General features: G+C 48.5%; 2 protein-coding genes across 3 annotated transcripts; one reads left to right on the top strand and one right to left on the bottom strand.

The window, feature by feature from the left end:
• The first annotated feature begins 434 nt into the window (after positions 1 to 434).
• LOC129515142 (olfactory receptor 10J3-like) lies at positions 435 to 5912 on the top strand. Its single transcript, XM_055333870.1, has 2 exons — positions 435 to 472; positions 4958 to 5912. Exons 1-2 carry the CDS (start codon positions 435 to 437, stop codon positions 5910 to 5912), a joined length of 993 nt encoding a protein of 330 aa, XP_055189845.1.
• A 4935-nt stretch (positions 5913 to 10847) lies between these two features.
• Positions 10848 to 16059, bottom strand: FCER1A (Fc epsilon receptor Ia). Of its 2 annotated transcripts, none has more exons than XM_055334082.1 (5): positions 15972 to 16059; positions 15535 to 15555; positions 14036 to 14290; positions 12611 to 12868; positions 10848 to 11197 (listed from the first exon to the last, which is right to left on the bottom strand). In XM_055334082.1, exons 1-5 carry the CDS (start codon positions 16024 to 16026, stop codon positions 11025 to 11027), a joined length of 762 nt encoding a protein of 253 aa, XP_055190057.1. In that variant the 5' UTR covers positions 16027 to 16059; the 3' UTR covers positions 10848 to 11024. The 2 variants fall into 2 exon arrangements, with proteins under 2 accessions (XP_055190057.1, XP_055190058.1); XM_055334083.1 differs by having other exon boundaries at positions 14036 to 14272.
• Between the last annotated feature and the right edge of the window lie 4585 nt (positions 16060 to 20644).

Genomic DNA, 20644 nt, shown 5'->3' with positions numbered 1-20644 from the left:
GGTGAGCAAGGCATAGGACAGGGTTATGTTGCACACCTGGAACTAGTGTAACAAACATCATGCATGAACTATACTTCAATATTTAAAAAAGGCATAAAAGTGAGAAAGACAAAACCATATGATTTCACTCATAGGTGGAATTTAAGAAAAAAACAAGCAAAGGGTGGAGGGGGGGAGAGACACACCAAGGAGCAGAATCTTAAAAAAAAAAAAAAAAAAGATTTATTTGAGAGAGAGATCGATCCTGAGCAGAGGTGAGGGGCAGAGGGAGAAGCAGGCTCCCCGCTGAGCAGGGGCTCCACTCCAGGACTCTGGGATCATGACCTGAGCCCAAAGCAGAGGCTCAACCAACGGACCCCCCCACCCCCCGCCAGGCACCACAGAATCTTAACTATAGGGACAAATTGATGATCACAGGGCGGGAGGGGGTAAGGATGGGTGTAGCAGGTGATGGGGATGAAGGCATGCGCTTGTGAGAAGCATCGGCTGTCCTATGGAGGTGTCGAATCCCTATATTGTACACCTGAAACTGATTTCACACTGTATGTTAGCTGGAATTTAAGTAAAAATGTGCAAAGTTCTTACAGCACAAGTCAGAGACTGGCTTGCTGATTGTTTGCTGGGACTTAGACTGGCATCCAGTGCGGGGTATCTGAAGGTCAGTCCTCGGTGGACCTGGCAGCAGGGGTCCACACTTGGATCCTACTTGACAGTTGTTGCTTTCCTTATGCCACACGTGAAGAGTCATTTCCACAAGGTCTTAAGCTCCTCTCCTTTGGCACCAGAGAGATGGGCAGGAAGTATGGCACAGACCTTAGCAGGACTGTGGCCCAACCCAACAAATTTTGAAGTCAGCCCTTTCACCCCAGAGATTTCTCCTAAGAGCCAAGACAACTATTTCTGTCTCTCTCTGAAAATGTGAATCCCAGGATTAGCAAACGAGCTTCCTGAGTAACGAGGTCTCTAGGTGCTGTGCTGTTTGGATTGTGCCCTCTGCTCCTGGTCACTCGGGACTAGTTGCTGCTGTTTTGGGGAGAGAGACCCAGGAGTCTGAGACAGTCTGCACCTTATTAAGAAACCTCAAGCCAGAGTTACTGCTTTGTGACCCATAAAGGAGCTTCTGTCAGAGGAGACTGTGGGAATCCAGAGGAACTTAATGGGACTTTTTCTGTCCGTCGCTTGTAGACTCAGACACTGGAAGACGGGGTGATGCATTGTTTCCTTCCTTTCTAGTTTCTCGAGTGTCACATTCTGGGTGGTATCTCAAGCTTAGCCAGCGAAGGAGGGGTTCCTATTAAACCACAGCTCTGCTTAATAAGATGTTAGTAATCTTCAGATAAGAAAATTTGCAGACTTTTGGTAGAATAGCATTATTTTTACAGTGATCTAAACTCAAGTAACCGATGGGTTTTAAATCATTCAGGAAGGGCATTGACAAAACTCTGGGAAATGCTTTATAACTATTAGTAAAAACAAAACAGAACACCCATATCTCTTATTGCAGGCAGTCAAATTTTTCTGAGCGGAGGGATGTGACTCTCAGAAGAGCAGAGGAACAGGCTGTTGGTGAGTTTCCACTTCCTTATCTGCGGGGATGGTGCGTGTTGACGGTCGCGTAGTCATCAGAGAGCCCGCAGTGGCCGGTGGTCCGGGTGACACGAGCTATCATAGAAGGTCTTGTGATTTTTATCATTTTGGAAGTGTGGATACATGAACTAATGTAAGGAGGAGGGACATAAGACTTGAGGGACCTTTCATGGGGTCCTGTTCAAAAGACCGTGCAGAAATCCAAGCTCTGTGAGGCCAAGGACCGTGGCTTGGTTATCTTTCTGTTCCTGATACCAACACTCACATTTTGTGACGTACTCGACACTTTGAACCCCTGAAGAAACAGTTTTGCTTGGATTTGAAGCAAAATTTTGTTATTCACAGAAGATTAAAAAAAATCAGAGAATAATGAGATGATAAGTTCTCCTCCCTGGTGAAAAAATGTAAGTAGTATATTCATCTAAGATTGAGTCAGGGACAGGCTTTGTTTCACTTTTTTGTGTATGTGTCATTTATTTGAAAGAAAGAAATGGTAACAACCCCAAAGTTAAAGATATGGTCTGAATTTTGAGGTTGATGTCCATCTGTGTCCTCCCTCCCGGTTTGTCTCCTACCTTCACCTCCATTTCTTGCACCGTGGATGAGTAATCCTGCTCCTGCCAGTGTTCCTCATTTCGCCATCCCACTCTGTGCCTCCTTCACTGGCCGTTCTGCTGAATCTACCCACATAACGGTGCTGGGATGGAGTTGTTTCAGGTGTGGGTAATTCAGAGCTGACTAATGGTCTGGAGGAGGAAGGAAACCGAAATATTCTAGGCTAGAGGCATGAGTAAAATCTTCTGCCAGGAAAGTGAAGTTATAAGAATAAGCTGGATGAATTTCAGCGTAAGTGTGCAAGTATAATGAAAACTGTGGTTTTCCAGTGATGGGTTCTGAACTATCCATTATCACCCAGGAACGCAACCTGGATGTCACTACAGATTGTTCCTAGATGTGTCAGCTGGACTGGCTACTGTGGTCTAAGGGAGAAGGAGAACGTCGGGTGTCTTCAGGAAGGGGATTGAAAGCAAAACTAAAAATCTTATTCTGCTGAAGCCTGTCTGTGTCGGGATAATACGTGTCGCAGTACATGGATCTGGTGGGTGCACCCCAAGAAAGGTTTTATTTATTTATTTATTTATTTATTTATTTATTTATTTATTTTTAATTTTATTTTTTTAAGAATTTATTTATTCATGAGAGACACAGGGAGAGAGAGAGGCAGAGACACAGGCAGACGGAGAAGCAGGCTCCAGGCAGGGAGCCCGATGTGGGACCTGATCCCGGGTCTCCAGGATCACGCCCTGGGCCAAAGGCAGGTGCTAAACCACTGAGCCACCCAGGGATCCCTCAAGAAAGGTTTTAAAAGCACATGACGGAGTCCATGTGAGCAATTGGAAGGGACATGATAAAATGTGTAAAATTGAGGCTGGATAATCACAGGCTTGTTATAAATCCTAGAATGCTGGGCTGAAGACCCCTATCCACCGCAGTCAAGCTCTTCAAATACACTAACACCTTTAATACGGCGATTCTAGGAGCCATTACTATATTCAATTTACAAATGATTTTAAACATTATGCTTAAAATTTTGGATGGCTACTGAAGGAATTTAAGCAGGAAAGCTCCATAAGCAGATTTATAATTTTTTTATTTTAATTCCAGTGTAGTTAACATACAGTGTTACATTAGTTTCAGGTGCACAATGTAATGCTTCAGCAACCCCATAGATTACTCAGTGCTCGTCACCATAAGCACACGCTTAGTCCCCTTCACCCGTTTCATCCCTCCCTCTACAGCCTCCCCACTGATAACCATCAGTTTGTTCTCTACAATAAAGAATCTGGTTTTTTGGCTTATCCCTTTTTTCCTTCATTCGTTTGTTTCTGAAATCCCACATGTAGGTGAGATTGTATGGTATTTGTCTTTCTCTTACTTTGCTTAGCATTATACTCTCTAGCTACAGCCACGTTGTTGCAGATGCCAAGATTTCATTCTTTTTTATGGAAGAGTAATGCTCCATGGTGTGTGCGTTCCACATCTTTATCTGCGCACCTACTGATGGACACTTGGGCGGCTGGTGTAATCTGGCTGTTGCACATGATGCTGCAATAAACATAAGGGCGCGTAAATCTTTTTGAGTTAGTGTTTTTGTATTCTTTGGGTGAATCCCATTGGCAGATCTTTAAAAAAAAATGTTATGACAACATTCATTCAGGAGGCAGGTTTGGACTTGGACCAAGGTCAATGCGATGAGGGAGCTCGGTTGGGAGAACATTGCAGACCCTCCGGAGAATGATTGCTGTGTGTGCTCAGAAGTTGGGTGTTGGTAGAAAGCACAGGGAGGAGGGGACAGAGGACAGAATTTTAGGAGGGATTGTTTTCCACGTGGAAAAGGATGATTCTCAGCTTTCTGAATGGAGGTAATGGTTGAACATGGTGAGTTCTACCAAGAGTAGACATGGGTTTAAAGGGCCAGGCTAAACCTGCTGCTTCATAGTTTCTAATTTTGAGCTCACATGAGATGAGTTCATGTCTGCCCCTATCTCAGCTCGGAGTATGCAACATTGGAGGGAGAAAAGAGAACATCCAGTCTTTCTCTGATTAGGTGAATTTTAATCCTTGCTCTCACACTAGGAAAACCCATTTCCTACTCAAAGGGATGGCCTCAGATCTGTTCCATATGGCTTTCTGCTAGAATTCAAGGAGATAAGCCAACGGCCTGCTGTGTACCTTATCAAGCCGTTTTCTGTGGCCTCAGAGGATACTTGGTGCAGGGTTTTCAGGAGGAACATCTCATCAGAATGCTCCCGTTTCTAGTCTTTCACAATCACCGGGGATTTTAGGTGCAGGGCTTGGGGAAGTGAAGCCTAGGACTTCCTTACATAGGGTTCTGGGGAGCAGAAATCCCTTCAGGGTGGTGCTAGGGCGTAGGGCTGTGACAGTGCATCCTGACCAGTGTTGAAAGGATACGGGCCTCAGCTACATTTTGTCTTCCACATCAGTTACTGTTCCTCACTGGATCCTTCCCGGCTAGTTCAAGAGTGCTTGAGGAGGAACTATAGCACCGAGCTTCCTCCTTGACCTGTACTCCCCTCTCTGATGTCTGGGTAATTACTTCTACTCATCTTTCCTTTACTCTGTCTCTACTTTCCCTCTCAGAGCTCTCTCTGCCATCAGTCTCAGGATGCTGGGGCAACACTTCCATAGAACCCAAGGAGAGAGTGGGTCAAGATGATGACAATGGAGAATACTGATGACCCTCAAGGTCCAAGGCATTGCTCAGCTGATGGATGCACTTTTTAACTGAAGGCCTTGGGTTAGCCTACTCTGTTTCACGGTATGCTCATCACACCTGTCCTTGGTCCAGACCTAGACCTCCCTCAGTGCCAATGCCAAACTCCACTGCTGTGACTGAGTTCCTCCTGGAAGGGTTCTCCAGCTTTGGGTGGCAGCACCGGCTTGTCTTCTTTGCTGTCTTTCTAACTCTGTACCTACTGACTCTCTGTGGCAATGTCATCATCGTGACTATTATTCATCTGGACCATCACCTCCACACCCCCATGTACTTCTTCCTGAGCATGCTGTCCTTCTCTGAGACTTGCTACACCATGGCCATCATTCCCCGTATGCTTTCTGGCCTCCTGAATCCCCACCAGCCCATTGCTGTCCAAGGCTGTGCCACTCAGCTCTTCTTCTATCTCACCTTTGGCATCAACAACTGCTTCCTGCTCACGGCCATGGGCTATGACCGCTACGTGGCCATCTGCAACCCCCTGCGGTACTCAGTCATCATGAGTAAAGAGACCTGTGTCCAGCTGGCATATGGATCACTGGGAATTGGCTTGAGCATGGCCATCATCCAGGTAACATCTGTGTTTGGCCTGCCCTTCTGTGATGCATTTGTCATCTCTCACTTCTTCTGTGACGTGAGACCCCTGCTGAAGCTGGCCTGCACGGACACCACTGTCAACGAGATCATCAACTTTGTTGTCAGTGTCTGTGTCCTGGTTCTACCCATGGGCCTGGTCTTCATCTCCTATGTCCTCATCATCTCCACCATCCTTAAGATCACTTCAGCTGAGGGCCGGAAGAAGGCTTTTGCCACCTGCGCCTCCCACCTCACCGTGGTCATCATCCACTATGGCTGCGCTTCCATCATCTACCTTAAGCCCAAGTCCCAGAGTTCTCTGGGGCAGGACAGATTCCTCTCTGTGACCTACACAGTCATCACCCCCTTGCTGAACCCCGTTGTGTACAGCCTGCGGAACAAAGAGGTCAAGGATGCTCTGCACAGAGCCGTGGGGCGGAATCTTTCCTCTTAACAAGGAGAGATTGTTGAAAGCCTTTTATTTGATTTTGTGAAAGTATATTAATTTTAATGCTGTGTCAGTAAGGCTTTTAAGTATGAGATCAAGAAGAATAGACTTTAGTAAAGGAATTAAAACTGGGGACTTCCATTTGAGCTCGTCATGGTTTTCCCATGCCTCCTTCTGAGATGCTCAGCAAATGCCCAAGACCAGAGGGGAAAGATTTACCTGCCTGGGTCACTCCCATCCACGTCCTGTCACACACGTGTGCACACAGCCACACAACTCCATTGAGACACAGAACTGGCAGTGTTCTACAAAGCCCATGAACAAAGGGTTTGGAAGCCACCTCGGAAAGACTTTCACTGCTGTTGAAAGGAAAGTAGGAGTAGTTTGTGCAACTTTTTAACAAGTGAGGAGACACATGCATATTCTCTTCTGTGGACATGGAGGACCATCTCGTAATCTGCTTTTGCTAATTGCTAACATTCCCCAGATTCCTGAGGAATCTTCAGGAGGCTGGGTACACACTTGCCAGGGTAGAACTGCCTTACCCAGGCATTCCCGGGAAGGAGGGGTACAAATAGGAAGTCAAAAAAGTCATCAGCTCTCAAGTGCATAGAGGTGTGTTGTCCACAGCCTGGAGGTGGTGAGGTGAGGAAACACCAGTAAAGGGGAACGTGTTGAAAAGTTCAACACCTTCCGCATTTCCAGCCCAGGAGTGAAAAGCACAGAGGTTGGAAGGAGCCAAGCAAAGCCTGGTTCTTTTGTGGGCTAGACCTAAACTCTGATATGCTGTTGGAAATGTAAGCATTTTCACCACAACTTCTCAGAACACTTATCAATGAGCAGAAGTCTGAAGGTTGACTTAAATAAAAAATTTTCTGGTAAGCTCCTAAGCCCGCAGAGGTTAATCTTCAGACATTTCTTCTGAGATACTCCCAATGTAAAACCTGACCTAAAAACAGCATTCCCATGTGAGCATCTCAGAAGGTGAACACGTGCGCTCTGATGGGTCCTTTCTCCTCCATCTTCCTCTCCCGTTCTGGCCTCCCACGCCAAGGAATGGGCACACCCTGAGCTCCAGACGTGGCTCCTATGGCGTCCGGAATCCAGCTGGCGCCATGGGGTGACACTGCCCAGGCAAAATATCACCTGTGAGAGTGTCCTGACGTCGCTGGTCACAGGGGATGGGACGAGGCAGTGGAAACTCAGGAATTCTCTGAGTCAAGTTAACACGTCTGACTTTGCAAAAAAAAAAAAACATTCACCTGGAAGGCGACCTGGAGGTCAAACGTCCTTTGCCTTTGTGTTCAGGTCTGTAGAAACCACAGCACGGTGCGCTGCTGCGTGTATAGTCGAAATTATAAAAATATTCAGGCTTAGTTATTCTGCTTAATCCAGACAGAAAAGCTGTTAGGTAGAGTTCCAGCGGCCGGGGCTCCACGCTCTTCCACTACAGTTGTACTCCGTGGACGCTGTGCGACCCCACCCAGATCGCACACCTTGGGGACCCACACATTCATCCCCCCAAGCTGCTGGGAGGACGTTGGGCCAAAAGGGTCAGTTGAGTGGCTCTTTGGAAATTGCTCTTGCCATGGAGCTACTTTCTCCACAGCCACATATCTTCCCAGGGCGCACAGCCTCCAAAGACTTGTCCACTTCAGGGTGTGAAGACCAGCACCCGTCCCTTGATCTAAGGTGATTACAAAGGGCCATCCCAGCTCCAGGGCTCTCAGCTGTGAGATGGTGGCATTTGCTGTGACTACATCACATTTCAGCTTCTCCGTCTTCGGGGGTCCCCCGCCTTCTCTCTCACCCAGGTGTTGGTACTGAGGGCACTCCCTAAGAAACAGTCACATTCCAGTCCACATCAGAGTCTATTTTCTGAGGATCCTAATCTGCAATATTTTAGGATCTCATTTCTAGGACAGCACTTGGCCACCGAGAACCCAGATTTTTAGCCTTGATATATTCTAGTGAGGGCTGAAGGCCAGTGACTCCTATATATTAATTTTTTTAAATCACCCTATTAATTGAACTATATTTCCTGCGGCTCAATTTAGTTGGTAGTAGTGCAGTATTACCCTCTTGGAAACGGGTGAAAAAAATAAAACTTTCAACTTTTCTCAGAATCCACACGAAGTCATTCCTTTATCTTCAGGGTTTTTTTTCTGTGAGCAATTTTCAGTTGCATTGCAGCCCTGGATTTCCATTCAATTACCTGGCAGTGAGATTGCTGACCACTCTCAGTGAGATTTTTAAAATTTCAAATACAGGAAAGGCTAACTGTGAGGATATGTCATTCCAATTTTCAGGAAGGGAAAGAGTGTGGATGCTACAAGTGATAATGTGCAGGCTAACTCGACAGTGATCCTGGGCATAGTCGTAGGGAAAAGGTTTGGGGGTGGGAAGGCCATGAAGGTTGATGGAGCATCAGATGGGGGCTTGGGCTTGGTAACTGTCCAGAACCAGGCAGACAACTGAAGGCAAGAAGACACAACCACTCTGCAAGGTCATCTAGGGACCTGGGCTGGCAGGTGCCTCTGCCATTCTCAACGTAAAGCTCCCATCTCTGGGGTCAGGGACATGATCCCGTTGTCCCGCTTCCTTTGTCATGAGAAGAGAGAAAGAGCAGAACCACTCTTCGAGCACTCAGTTCCCCAGCACACTGCCAAGGTGGATCTTTTGTCTGAGTTTCCATGCTTCAAGTGACCAGTGGGATTTGTCTTTCACTGGCCACCAGTAGGGAGTTAACGGAGTTGATTTTCAGCAAAACCAATCTCTAATTATTAGGAATTCATGATGATTTGTGGCAGCCGATTTGGAACAGCAACTGTGGGAGGAAAATTTGCTCTCTGAACTGTCCTAGGCCAATGTGGTAAGAGATTGAAGGTAGCAGAGGAGGCCCTGAGACGGACACAGGAGGTGGATTGTCTCCATTGCAATCACCTGTGTAAACATACGTATTCTGTCTCTGCTGTAGACAAAGTGTTTGGTGTGTATAAAAATAAAAACACATCCTTTTAAATGCCATATTTTAGAGCTCCGCAAAATATCAAAGTCCTGATTCTCTTCCACATTCCTTATATAAGGAACAAGCAATGTATGGAGAAGAAAACAGGAAGAAATGAATGGGAGACAGAAGTCTCAGACAAACCTGAATTTCAGATCCAGGGAAGAGACAACGTGTGGAGGATGAAGGGAGAACTCACACCAGCGCTTCTTGGGGCTGCATCTGAGCCTCTGAACCTGTGTACTCACCGCATGGGAAGTAGGCTCCCAAGTCACTGGGGACAGGGCGTCTGGGCTCAAGGGAGCTTAGAGGCCACCTAGTCCAAACTGCTCTTTTTTACAAAGAAATGGAATCTCAGATACTAGCAAGTGACTGTCTCCAGTCACACAGTTCACGGGGGCTTGAAGATCCAGCTGTGTGCTCTCTGCAGAGCCCTTGCCAGCTTGGGTGTGGATAAAGGGGAGGTGGAGGTGAGTTGTGATACTCCAGAACCTAGACACCCCTTCAGAAGATGTATCTCAAGCTCTTCAAGCCTGGACTTTCTATCAACGTTAAATATCTCTCTACTCTTCATTTTGGGTCATTTGGCCTCAGATCCAACAAAGGAGTAAGTCACTTGCTCTCTGGTCTGTTGTGTATGATGCTGTGTCTAGGACATGGAGAAGCAAGATGTTGTTAGTGAAGACAGTGGCAAGGCCATGGTCCCAGAGACTCATGGATCTTCTGTCTTCCTCTAAAGGCAGCAGAATTGGTCAGCCCGGGTGGCTCAGCAGTTTAGCGCCGCCTTCAGTCCAGGGCGTGACCCTGGAGACCCAGGATCATGTCCCACGTCGGGCTCCCCACATGGGGCCTGCTTGCATCTCTGCCTCTCTCTCTCTCTCTCTCTCTCTCTCTCTCTCTCTGTCTCTCATGAATAAATAAATAAAATCTTTTTAAAAATGCAGGATAATTATCTAGAACAACACCAAAAAGCCTCCTGTGGGAACCTTTCCTGGCCTGTTATTGCAGGAAAAAAAAAATCTCTTCTCTACTTACCGGGCCTGTTTATGTGAAGCCAAGTGACAAGGATATTCACTGGGAATCTGGCCATTTCTTACCTGTCTAATTTGTTGCGAAAAACGTATAGAGTATTAAGGAGATTCATATTATATTTAAAAAAAACAATAATTCTCTCTGCTTTGTGGTCTAACAACATCTTTTGGAGAAAATGGGACTTCTCAACCTCAAGAGTATTTACAAATCTCCCCCTAGATTCACTTCCCGCTTACGTTAGTAATTGTCCTAAATCACAGCAAAGCTGTACATACTCTGCTCTCTTGTTGGCTGTTGCAGCCTCATGCTCAGCACCGACCATGTGTTGCATCTCTTCCTAATTCTTTCCCCAAGTCCCCTGTGTAGCTGTCTCCATGGGCAAAGGTGGGGCAGGGGGTGGGAGACCAAAATTGGGTCTTTGCCTGAGATCCGTCTGTTTGCAGAGCTGAGAGTTTTGGTGAGTATTATTTGCTAGGATTTCTCTAAGACACCCCGTTCAGTTGCTGTTAGAGGGGATTCAGGAGACAAGTTTGGGAGACGTTAGAGGGAGAAACGATCATAGGGGAATCTTGGACTCAGCCTCATCCCTCTAGTCCTGGGGCTCAAGATTGCCCCCGATTCAGCAAGCACTACAAGCTCATAAATGGTATGTCGAAATGAGAGCATAAAAATGATCCATCTCACCAACATCCCCCCCACATCTTTGTAGTTCTAGTCCAGACTTCGAGTGGTTAAGAGAAAGCATCTCTAGTCTAGAACTTAGTGGTTCTTGCCTCTAGAAGCACAAAAGAAATTAGCAAGCCTCACGTATTTAGAAGCATCATGTTACCTGTTTTTCAGCTGTTTTATTCAAATGGCACTTGTCTTTGACAGGTGCCAATAAATGACCCTACTCATTCTTTTATTTATCTAACTGCCATTTATTGAGCACCTACTATCACATGCCACTTAATCAGTCTGAGTTGGTTGAATGAAGCAGTTCTGCAAAGCCACGACTGCAGACCTTCCCGTGTGCATCGTGAGCTGTGTCTGACGATGGAGAAGCAATTGCTGATGCTGACGTTTCTTAAGCAGCGGCATCAGTTCTTTCCGGGTTCTGGTTTTTTGTTCTTCCTGGTCCTCTTAATCTGCAAGAGCACTGTCAACTGCTGCTTGGTCGAGATAAACAGTCCTGTGTCCACAGCAAACAGAATCACCACCACCAACGGGATCAGGAATTGTAGCCAGGAGTACTTGTTTTGCTTGGTGGGCTCTAGACGCAACAAGAAGCAGAAGTCATATGAGGAGCTGATGACCGGGGCTCACGACTTCATCCTCCCTACGAGAAGGACCTGGCGCAGTCCTCCGTCCAATAGCGCTAGCGTGCTAAGGCCTCCAGGATCAGAGAGCAGCACCCATGGATCTGGGTTCCTCTGTCTGCTTCCCGGAGAACTCCTGCCATCCGCCCCATAGCCCCTGCCTCCAGCTCCTCAAGCCAGTGTGCCCAAGGAGGGGAGGTCCTAGGAAAGGTGACCCCTTTTCTGGAGCTCAGGGACCAGCGGCCCTATGTGACTTTGGGATGGAAAGGAGACAACGCATGTGGGGGTGGGGGCGACCGGAGCCTCATTTCTGATCGCTCATCATTTACCACCTGAACCAAGACACGGGGCCAGAGCTTCTTGAAGCTGCCTTCCAAGTCCCTCTCTTGTGATTGGTTCTCTTATTCCGTCTACAAGGTGCTGATTTTCGTGATTATCCTAGAATCATAGAGCCCTAGAACATTACAGCCAGAAACCCCTAGAGATTGCCTAGACCAGCAGCTCTCGGCACTGGCTGTACATGACCGTTCCCTGACGGGCTTTTAAAAATACTGATGCCCAGTCCTCCAAACCAATTAAATCCAGATCTCGGGAGATAACATGCAAACATCAGTATTTTTCAAGTTCCCCAAGTGGCATCTAGACCAAGCCTTTGACTTTACAGATAAGGATCCCGGAAGGCCAGCGACAGTTAAATAGCACATCGGTCTCAGACCAGGTAGCAGAAAATTGACAATAAGGCTTAATTCTGGCTTCTGGTCTCATGATTTTTTAGACGTTGGTATGAGCCAAGTCGACCAAGCAAAAAATATCTGATTTCCTCCGAGCAAGGCAGATATCTGAGAGGCTTCCCTCTCTTCTCTGCAGTTGGGAGGGAGCATCTTTCTCTTTGGGCCTGCTCGGTGTCCCCCGGAGGCCCATCTCCTCCCAACTGGGGCACCCAGCCCACGGCCTGCGGGTCTCCCTCCCCCTCCCTCCTCCTCAAGCGCGGTGGCGTCTTCAAGCTCCCCACAGCCTTCATCCCTTCAACTCTGAGACTGCCTTTCAACCTGATAAGCATAAGTGTCCTCCCCAGGAGCCACAGAGGACTTTGAGATCAAACCAGCAACTTCGTCCGTTATGCTTGGGCAGTGCTTAACAGGCTACGCATCCATTTCCAGATATCACATTTAGTCCTCATAAAAATTCCACAGCTTGAACAGGTGTCACCACTGCCGGCAAACAAACAAGGCCTTGGAGGCCGCGGCCCAAGCCCCTCCCGCGGCCCAGGGGACCCATGAGGCAGAGCCCCCGCCGCTGCTCCAGGCCCAGGGGTCCTCTCTCTCCCTTCCCCGGCCACCGGCCCCCCTCTTTCTTTACCAGCTCACCTTTTTTCACAGTAATGTTGAGGACTTTAGAGGTGTAGTCTTTCTGCTGGATCTGGCCTGAGCAGGAATAGTTGCCGCTGTCTCCGGTTGTGACGTTGCTAATGGAGATGTTGAAGTTCTCGTACCAGTACTTGATGGGGGTGCCATCCTTGTAGTAGGTCACCTTTTTGAGCCTCAAATTCTTCCAACTATGGCACCTGATGAGGAAGGTCTCACCCTCCATCACCACGTTGGCAGAGGCTTGAAGGATCAGCCACTCTGAAGAGCGTGTGTTAGGTCACGTAACAGCACACGGACGGGTACATAGACACGGACAGAGGTAGACGTGGTCACGCACAGAGGAAGCATCAGGAACCACGGCTTATCATTAACCCACTTCTTAGCCCGTAAGGTCAATAAAAGAGGAAACCTGAAACAATGCTTAGGGTCTGTCCTCTATATCAATAAACCCTCTCCCCTCCTGAAAAGCGACTCTGGGGCCCTAGAACCACACTGACGCTCCTGCTGGGCCCGTCCACAGACGGCTTGAGAGCCGGTGCTCCCTTCAGCTCCGTCGGTGCCAGTTCTGGACACTAAGAGGGAATAAAATTGTTCTGTCCAAGGAGCCCTTGCCTCGGGGCAGGTCTTCTTTGCCCTCTTGCGTCTTGGGGACTCCCTAGTCCTACCATCAATCGCGGTGAGCTCCAAAACTTCCCCAGAACATGCACGCGACCTTTCACAATGTGTGTGTAGTTACTCGCTTAGTGTCCTCTTCCCCATGTGGCTCCACGCCTCAGGAGGCCCAGAGCCACGTCTGATCCTTACAGGGTATTCCCAGCGCCTAACACCATCACCTCGGAGTGCATAGGTACCCAACAAATACTCATTAACGATGAGTTCGTGGAATGTCAAGGGTTGGGTTTCCTGGCTAATGTCGTTGTAAGAACTGAAACGCACTAAGAATCACGCAAAGTTGAAGCAGACACGAGATTTGTTTTTGAGTTAAGAGCGGAGCCTGTAAGGGATCTACATGGATGTCTTTCAAAACCAAGAGTGCCGACCTAATGTCCAGGTCGTGGCGCATGGAAATGATGGAGCAAATTTTAGAAATCAGACCTTTTGATCCTGTTTCGGATGTTCAGCTCTTTGCAACGTTCACATACCCAACATGTCCTTTGTACGTGTCCTATGCCTCTGCCCCAAGCCGAAAAGAGAGGTGAGGTGGGGTGGAGGGACAGCACCGGGAGGTGGAGATAGCCAGAACCAGGGAGGAAGGCAGGGCCGGGCAGGAGCAGGGGTGGAAGGAGAGCAGCAGGCGGGTCCTGAGTGTGAGGCCTGAATCCCACCCCGGTGCACTAGGCCCTTGGAGAACTTGATGCCTCCCCGGCTTCGGATGAGCCATTCCTCACGTGGGGGAATCCATCTTTCCATAGTCCCAGAACTTACCTGTGAAGACTGTTAGGTACACAGGATCACTCAGGACGGATCTATTTTCCCGACACCTGTACTCCCCACTGTCCTGGATTTGGGCTTTCTTGATGTCCAAACGTGAAGTCGTCTCTTGCAAAATGATGTTGTTGTGGAGCCACACAGCAGAGTTGACTTCAAGGGAGTTGTTCCCAGTACACGTAAGAGTCACATTGTCATCCTTCAATATTGGATTCCATGGCGGGTTCATGGACACTGTAGGTTTCAAGGTATCTTTGAGGAGATCAAATTGTGGAAAGAGGTATAAGGAAGGGGAAAAGAGAAAACTGTCCAGGCTCTGGAGCACAGACACGGCAACAGCGAGACGGTCTGTGTTTGGTCCACCCTCGTAAACCGTCCTGAGTCCTAGGCTTATGGAAGTGGGGTCAGTGCTGTGGCCCCAGGGAGTTTCCCACCCACGAGGAAAGACGGGACATGAGTGTAGGGTATTAAAAAAACAACCAAAAAAAATAAAATAAAAATAAAAAAACAACCAAGCCAGGGAGGACTGCTGCTCCTGGGCAGATAGAGGTGAGGTCTGTCCTGTTCAGCCCTAGCTCAGCACAATGGCTGGTACATAGTATGTGTTCATTAAATATTTACTGAGTGGATGAGTGTGTGAATAATGGATGAATAAATGTGTTGGACTTGATGAAACATAGTCTCTCCCAGCTCTAAATTTTTATGACTATTTAACTGTGAGTGCATACGGAGTGAAAAGTATACGTCAATTCTGGAAGGAAGTGAGAAGCGCCGAGAGAATCAGTCTTAATAGGTTTTCAGGAACAAAGAGACGTGGAACAAATTTGACCAAAGCCTAGAAGTGCTGGACGGTGATGAGGAAGGGTTCAGAAACAGGGCTAGGCTTGGACCCAAGGAGCTTGGGTTAGAAGCTGTCCCTTGGCTAGCTGCGGGACGGCCAGCAAGGCACTTAATTGGACAAAGGCCTCAAGTACAAAATGGTGACCAGACTAAGATGATGGTGTTTTCAGAATTGAATGAGGTCATGGGGTAGTGCCTGTGAGGCACTTAGGTGTTTATGTGTTCCACATTTAGATATTCCACAGAAAATGAACTAGGGGTGTTGGAAGGGGAGGTGGGTGGGGGGTGGGGTGACTGGGTGACGAGCACTGAGGGGGGCACTTGATGGGATGAGCACTGGGTGTTATTCTATATGTTGGCAAATTGAACACCAATAAAAAATAAATTTATAAAAAAATAGATATTCCACAGAGATGGTTGTTGCATAAAAAGAGTGGCGGTGTCTCAAGGGAAGGAGGTGGTGCTTTAGAAGCTGTCGAAGAGGGGAGAGAAGGAAGACAGGCAAGGTGCAAGTGGGGCTCAGGTTGGATGGGGAGGGGCAGACGCCTCATCGTCAGAAAGCAGAGGAGATGGAGTGGAGGGAAACAGCGGGGGCGGTGGGGAGGGCGTGCCCAGCCATGTTGAGGCTGACAGAGCAAGGACAAGGACTCACTCACCTGATGACATGACACCTGGAGCTGCAAAAGTCCAGAGAGGAAAAGTTAGTGGCTGCACACACCCTTCTGGAACTCCCAAGGACGGGGATGTGGGTAATGATGAGAGCTTCATCCACCGAGTTTTAAGGGCCAACCATCTTCCCAGGAACCTGACCCGGGGAGAGTAAGAGCTCCTCTCTTTCCTCCGTCCTCCCTCCCTTGCCCTCTGGGAGATGCCAGAGCGATTGCAGGGACTGGCTTTCAGGCTGGTCTTTCTCAGCCTGCTTTGCCCTGTTCTCCAGCTTGTGTGCACGACAGATTCCCCATGAGATGCCCCGTGGTTTGCACGGAGCTTAGAAAAAGTCACCACAAAAACGGCCAGTGTTCTTACCCCAGCTGCTCCCAGATCCATCTCGGCCCCTCCGGGGGAGGGGAGGGGTCCCTGAACCTCTACTTACAGGAGAGCAGCAGCGCTAGCCACAGCAGGGCAGGGCCTCCCATGGAAGCAGGCATCTCCTCGTGGCCCCCACGTACGACTGGACTGGAGAGACCTACAGCCTTAAAAGAGACTTGAAGCCAAAAAGGAGAAGGAAATGTTTTCTGTATCATATCTGGTTAACTCATCAGCTGTGCCTGGGCTTGCCTTCTCTGGCGATAATACTCAGAGCGCTGCCTAATTGGGCAATTTCACATTTGCCGCTCAGCGCTCTCCGTGCCAGGCCAGGCCAGCAGTTGCTGAAGTCTGGTTGTGGTTCTCCGGAGCCACCATCCCTCGTTACCTAATTTCCTGCTGGTCCACGAGCCCACCGGTCCACACGTTTCCATCTTATTTCCTGAGGATCCACGATCCGAGCAGCCAACCTGGGGATATTTTCAGGCTCTTTCTCTCCCATTGAGTCTTGGTGGAGCTCCCAACCCAGGACGACAGATATTAGACCATAACTTACAGGGATCTGGGTCTAGTCTATAATTTATTTCCTTTTCCCAGCTTTTATCCATTTTTATGTTTCTAATCTTCTAGCACGGCTGCCCTTCCTCCCTTAAGCCCACACCAGTTCTGTTCCCACCAGGGCCCCTTTGACTAATTACTCCGTGTTTTAGCTCCAGGCCAGAGCTGGTCGCCTGCCCCCAGGGTTGGGTACTGATGACGATGCTGGAGATGATAGCTCCGTTAATATAATACCCGTAGTCATTACCATTCACAAGGCTTCTTTCACACGCAGTACTTATTCTCTTTGGTCCTTGCCAAAAATCGAAAGTAGGCAGGGCACTGAGAGGTAAGCAAGGCGCCATTCTATCACACGGTGCCTTTCCTCACCGACTGTGGCCGCAAGTCTACCGAACCGAACATACAGTTCCTCTGCGTGAAGGCCTAACTCATACTCCCAACCTCCGTGGAATTAGAGAATTTGAGGCAAAAAGATTCTTGAATAGAAGGTTCCAGATAAGAAAGATTGGTGACCGGTTGCAGGCCACACAATGGTTCAGGGACAGATTTTCTTTTTTGTTTTAAAATTTTATGTATTTATTCATGAGACACACAGAGAGAAAGACAGAGAGAGAGAGGAAGAGACACAGGCAGAGGGAGAAGCAGGCCAATGTAGGGCCCGATCCCGGGACCCCGGGATCATGACCTGAGCTGAAGACAGACGCTCAACCACTGAGCCACCTGGGTGTAGGGACAGATCTTTAAAGAAGTCAACAAGATATTTTGAAAAATGCAAGTTGTTTGTATTTAAAGATCTGAATTCAAATGCTCCCAGCATTTATGTCCTCAAGGTTTACCTGTAACCTACAGACAATGCTGGCATTGAGATCACAGCTTTAGTATGAGGTGTTATCAGTTCATCAACAGGTAAAGTGCATCGCACAGCACCTGTATGTAGAAGAGGCTCAGTAAATATATCTTCCCCTTCTTTATCAGCAGGGCTTATTAAAGACTCTTAGGAAATGCGTGCACTCAACTGGGTTATAGCAGTCGGTCACCTACTTTTATGTGATAACCAGTGTAGTTTGCATAATTATGCAATGTCACTCACCTCTGTTACCATGATGAGGAAAGCATGATAAGAAACTGAATGTAAGAAGTTGTTCAACCCGGATGGAGAGGAGGAGAAAGAAATAGGAGAGATGCCATTTGTGGGTTCTGTTGGACGGCATGAGTTGAATAGCAAGATCCTGGAAGAGAGGGATCCCTGGGTGGCGCAGCGGTTTAGCGCCTGCCTTTGGCCCAGGGCGTGATCCTGGAGACCCGGGATCGAATCCCATGTCGGGCTCCCGGTGCATGGAGCCTGCTTCTCCCTCTGCCTGTGTCTCTGCCTCTCTCTCTCTCTCTCTCTCTCTCTGTGACTATCATAAATAAATAAAAAAATTAAAAAAAAAAAAAAAGATCCTGGAAGAGACCGCCATGCTGCACCACGTTGTTGAGACTGTGTCCAGGGTACTTATGGGAGATTCCTTTCTCGCAGGACAGTGATCCTACAATGACACTGTCCTTTGGGGACAAACACCTTCTTGTGACTCCCATGGTGTCTTTGAAGGCTTCCTCCTAAGACTCCGCACTGTCCCAACACCTTCTTCTTGAATGGGAGGCGGGGTGGGGCCCAAGGAGAAGAGCTGTCTCCTAGCGGGGAGGGTACAGGCTTTGTGAGGAGAGAGACCACGTTCGTTTGCTGCACCATCCAAAGCTTTTGTTCGGGCGTCCGTCCTCAAAATAGAGGTAGTGTTCTGGCAGTAGGGAGAGCAAAGAGTTCGCAGATTGAATGAAAGCAGTTCATTAAAGCTTAAAGAGCAAATCAAAACCACTTTGTCCATCCGTCCCTAAAACAGAACCAAAAGTGACAACCAAACCAGCAGCGTCAACGTCAGGAAGAAGGAACCATCCCCATAATACACAATCACAGGTACCCAAGAGAAACAAATCGGCAGGAAGGTGAAGCAGTAGCTCCGCTCCACCGTGAAGGAACGGGTTGATGCGCCAGTTGAGTTCCATACATCCTTCACCTTATACAAAACCCAGGTCCTCTGAATTTTACGTGCACCCTCTGGGTGGACCATGCCGTTCGCTTCCTGTCTCCTGCCTATGGAGGTCAACAAGTATGCTCCCCGGGACCAGCAGATTGGGTCTTCATCTCACCTCTTCCTACAAGCTTTACCATCTGGGTGTTCCTAAGCAGCTTCTCTATCCCAAATTCTGACCTATTGTTGGTTCTTGGAAAGCTGAATTTGCACTTCACTCGGTAGCAGTAGAGAAGGGAAACCCAAATGGTCACACGTGGACTCTGGCGCCTGCAAGCTGTGGTGTCTCTCTGCAGCTGGATCCAGAGTGAAAGGCTTTGGATGGGAGCTTTCATGATTTGGGACATGCTGGCATGGGACGGGGCAGCCCATAGGGCCTCTGGGACTTTGTACCCTTCTCCAAAATTGGGAAGCAGACAGAAGGGCCGATTTGTTGGCTTCTTCCTCTCTGAGTTCTCTAGCACAAGGCAAGGTCTCTATGAAACTGGATGTGAAATGATAAGAGCAGAGGAGCTGTCTGCTTGTGGTGTGGATGCACCAGATGAACACTCATCACCCCCCAAGGACTAAGCATGCAGGATGACTAATTTGTTTCGGTCTTACCAACTTTACGTGGTTCAAGAACGAGGACATTAAAACACAAGGAAGTTGGGTGACCCATCCAGGCACGCAGCTGCTCAGTGGAAGAATTAAGATTTGAAACTACATGGTCTGGGTAAAGAGCCTGTGCTCACAACCACGTCCACGTAACGCTCATCCACCCCGCGTCTACACAGTGTGTTCGAAGCACACCCGAATCCATAGACCCCGTGCAAAAACTGTGTGGATTCCTAGGGATAGCTAACCCACAGATGGAAAACCATGGAGCTAGTCCAACCTCCTGTCCTACAATCTCTTTTCTTGGGTTCACAAAATGACGTATCGATCCTCCGCCACGCGGTGCTGTGGGCACGGTTGCATATATTCATTATGTGTACTTACAGGTGTGCCCGGAGAGAGGAGAGGGATTCCTGCCTTTCAATCCAGATTCTTAAGGTCCAGGGGGTCATCAGCTCTTTCTGCTGCCAGGAGGGGAGTCTGCTCAGGAAGCAGTACTCGCCAGCAGGTACTGGCTGCCGGGTGAATTTGGGCAATGAAGGCAGTGGCTTTACTACTCTTTTATTCTTGTCTCGACATAAGCCTGTTGCCTGCTTTGTGTGGATCCAAAAGAAACACGTGGACACTCCCAGGGCTCCCAAAGTAGACACCATTGAGAGGGAGACGGGGACACGGATTATGAAAGCCGCAGCATTGGGTGTGGACAGAGATCTTCCTCCAGTCACCCCTCAATGCAAAAAAGAAAAGAAAAGAAAAGAAAAAAAGCCCATCAGGAAAGAATCCCAAAGACGATCTTTTCCACCTTTAGACCCGTGCTTCTTTCTAACAAAGGAGGGACGATCAGCCAAGTTTTTCACAGAAGTAAATGGATTTGAATGGAGACCAGACACAAAATATATTTTAGTACCTGTTTTTAATAAAACATGCTATTGCTCAAATTCAAAGGTGACCGTAGTATTTGGATTTTACATAGTGACACGGCAAGAGCTCATGCCCTACGGACTGTGTAGGAGGCCAACCAGGTATCCGTGAAAGGCGGCCCAGGGGCCAGTGGGCCGCGACCCGCACAGGCTCGCAGTGTGCGGCAGACTGGGGAGAAGGTCTCCTGACTAGAGCCACAGCTCTTAGGTGTCCTGAAGACTCAACTACGGAGAAAGTGCTTGCACAGGCCTCGCAGCACCCATCAGGGCCGCCGCCGCCTCCGGGCCTGCAGGGCAGACACTCAGCGGGCCACTCCCCGGGACCCCAAAGAGGGTTATAAACTGTCAGACTATTGCATTTAATTTTTCAACTTAAAGAATAAAACCAAGTCAGTGCCCACGCGTATTCCACAGACATTCGGCCTAAGATTGATTTCGAGTCCGTGCCCTGAACGTGCGGGGGACTGTCGTTCTCAAATGGGCCCCACACCACGGGGAGTGTCTTGGTGTCTCTGCACCTCAGCCCCGACCTGGGGAGGCAGCCGGTGACAGTACCTGTGGTTGTCAGTGTTGGGCTGAGGTAGTGACAGGTTGAG

Source organism: Nyctereutes procyonoides, unplaced genomic scaffold, assembly GCF_905146905.1.
Source record: "Nyctereutes procyonoides isolate TBG_1078 unplaced genomic scaffold, NYPRO_anot_genome, whole genome shotgun sequence".
NCBI lineage: Eukaryota > Metazoa > Chordata > Mammalia > Carnivora > Canidae > Nyctereutes > Nyctereutes procyonoides.
This window is presented reverse-complemented; position numbering and strand designations above follow the sequence as displayed.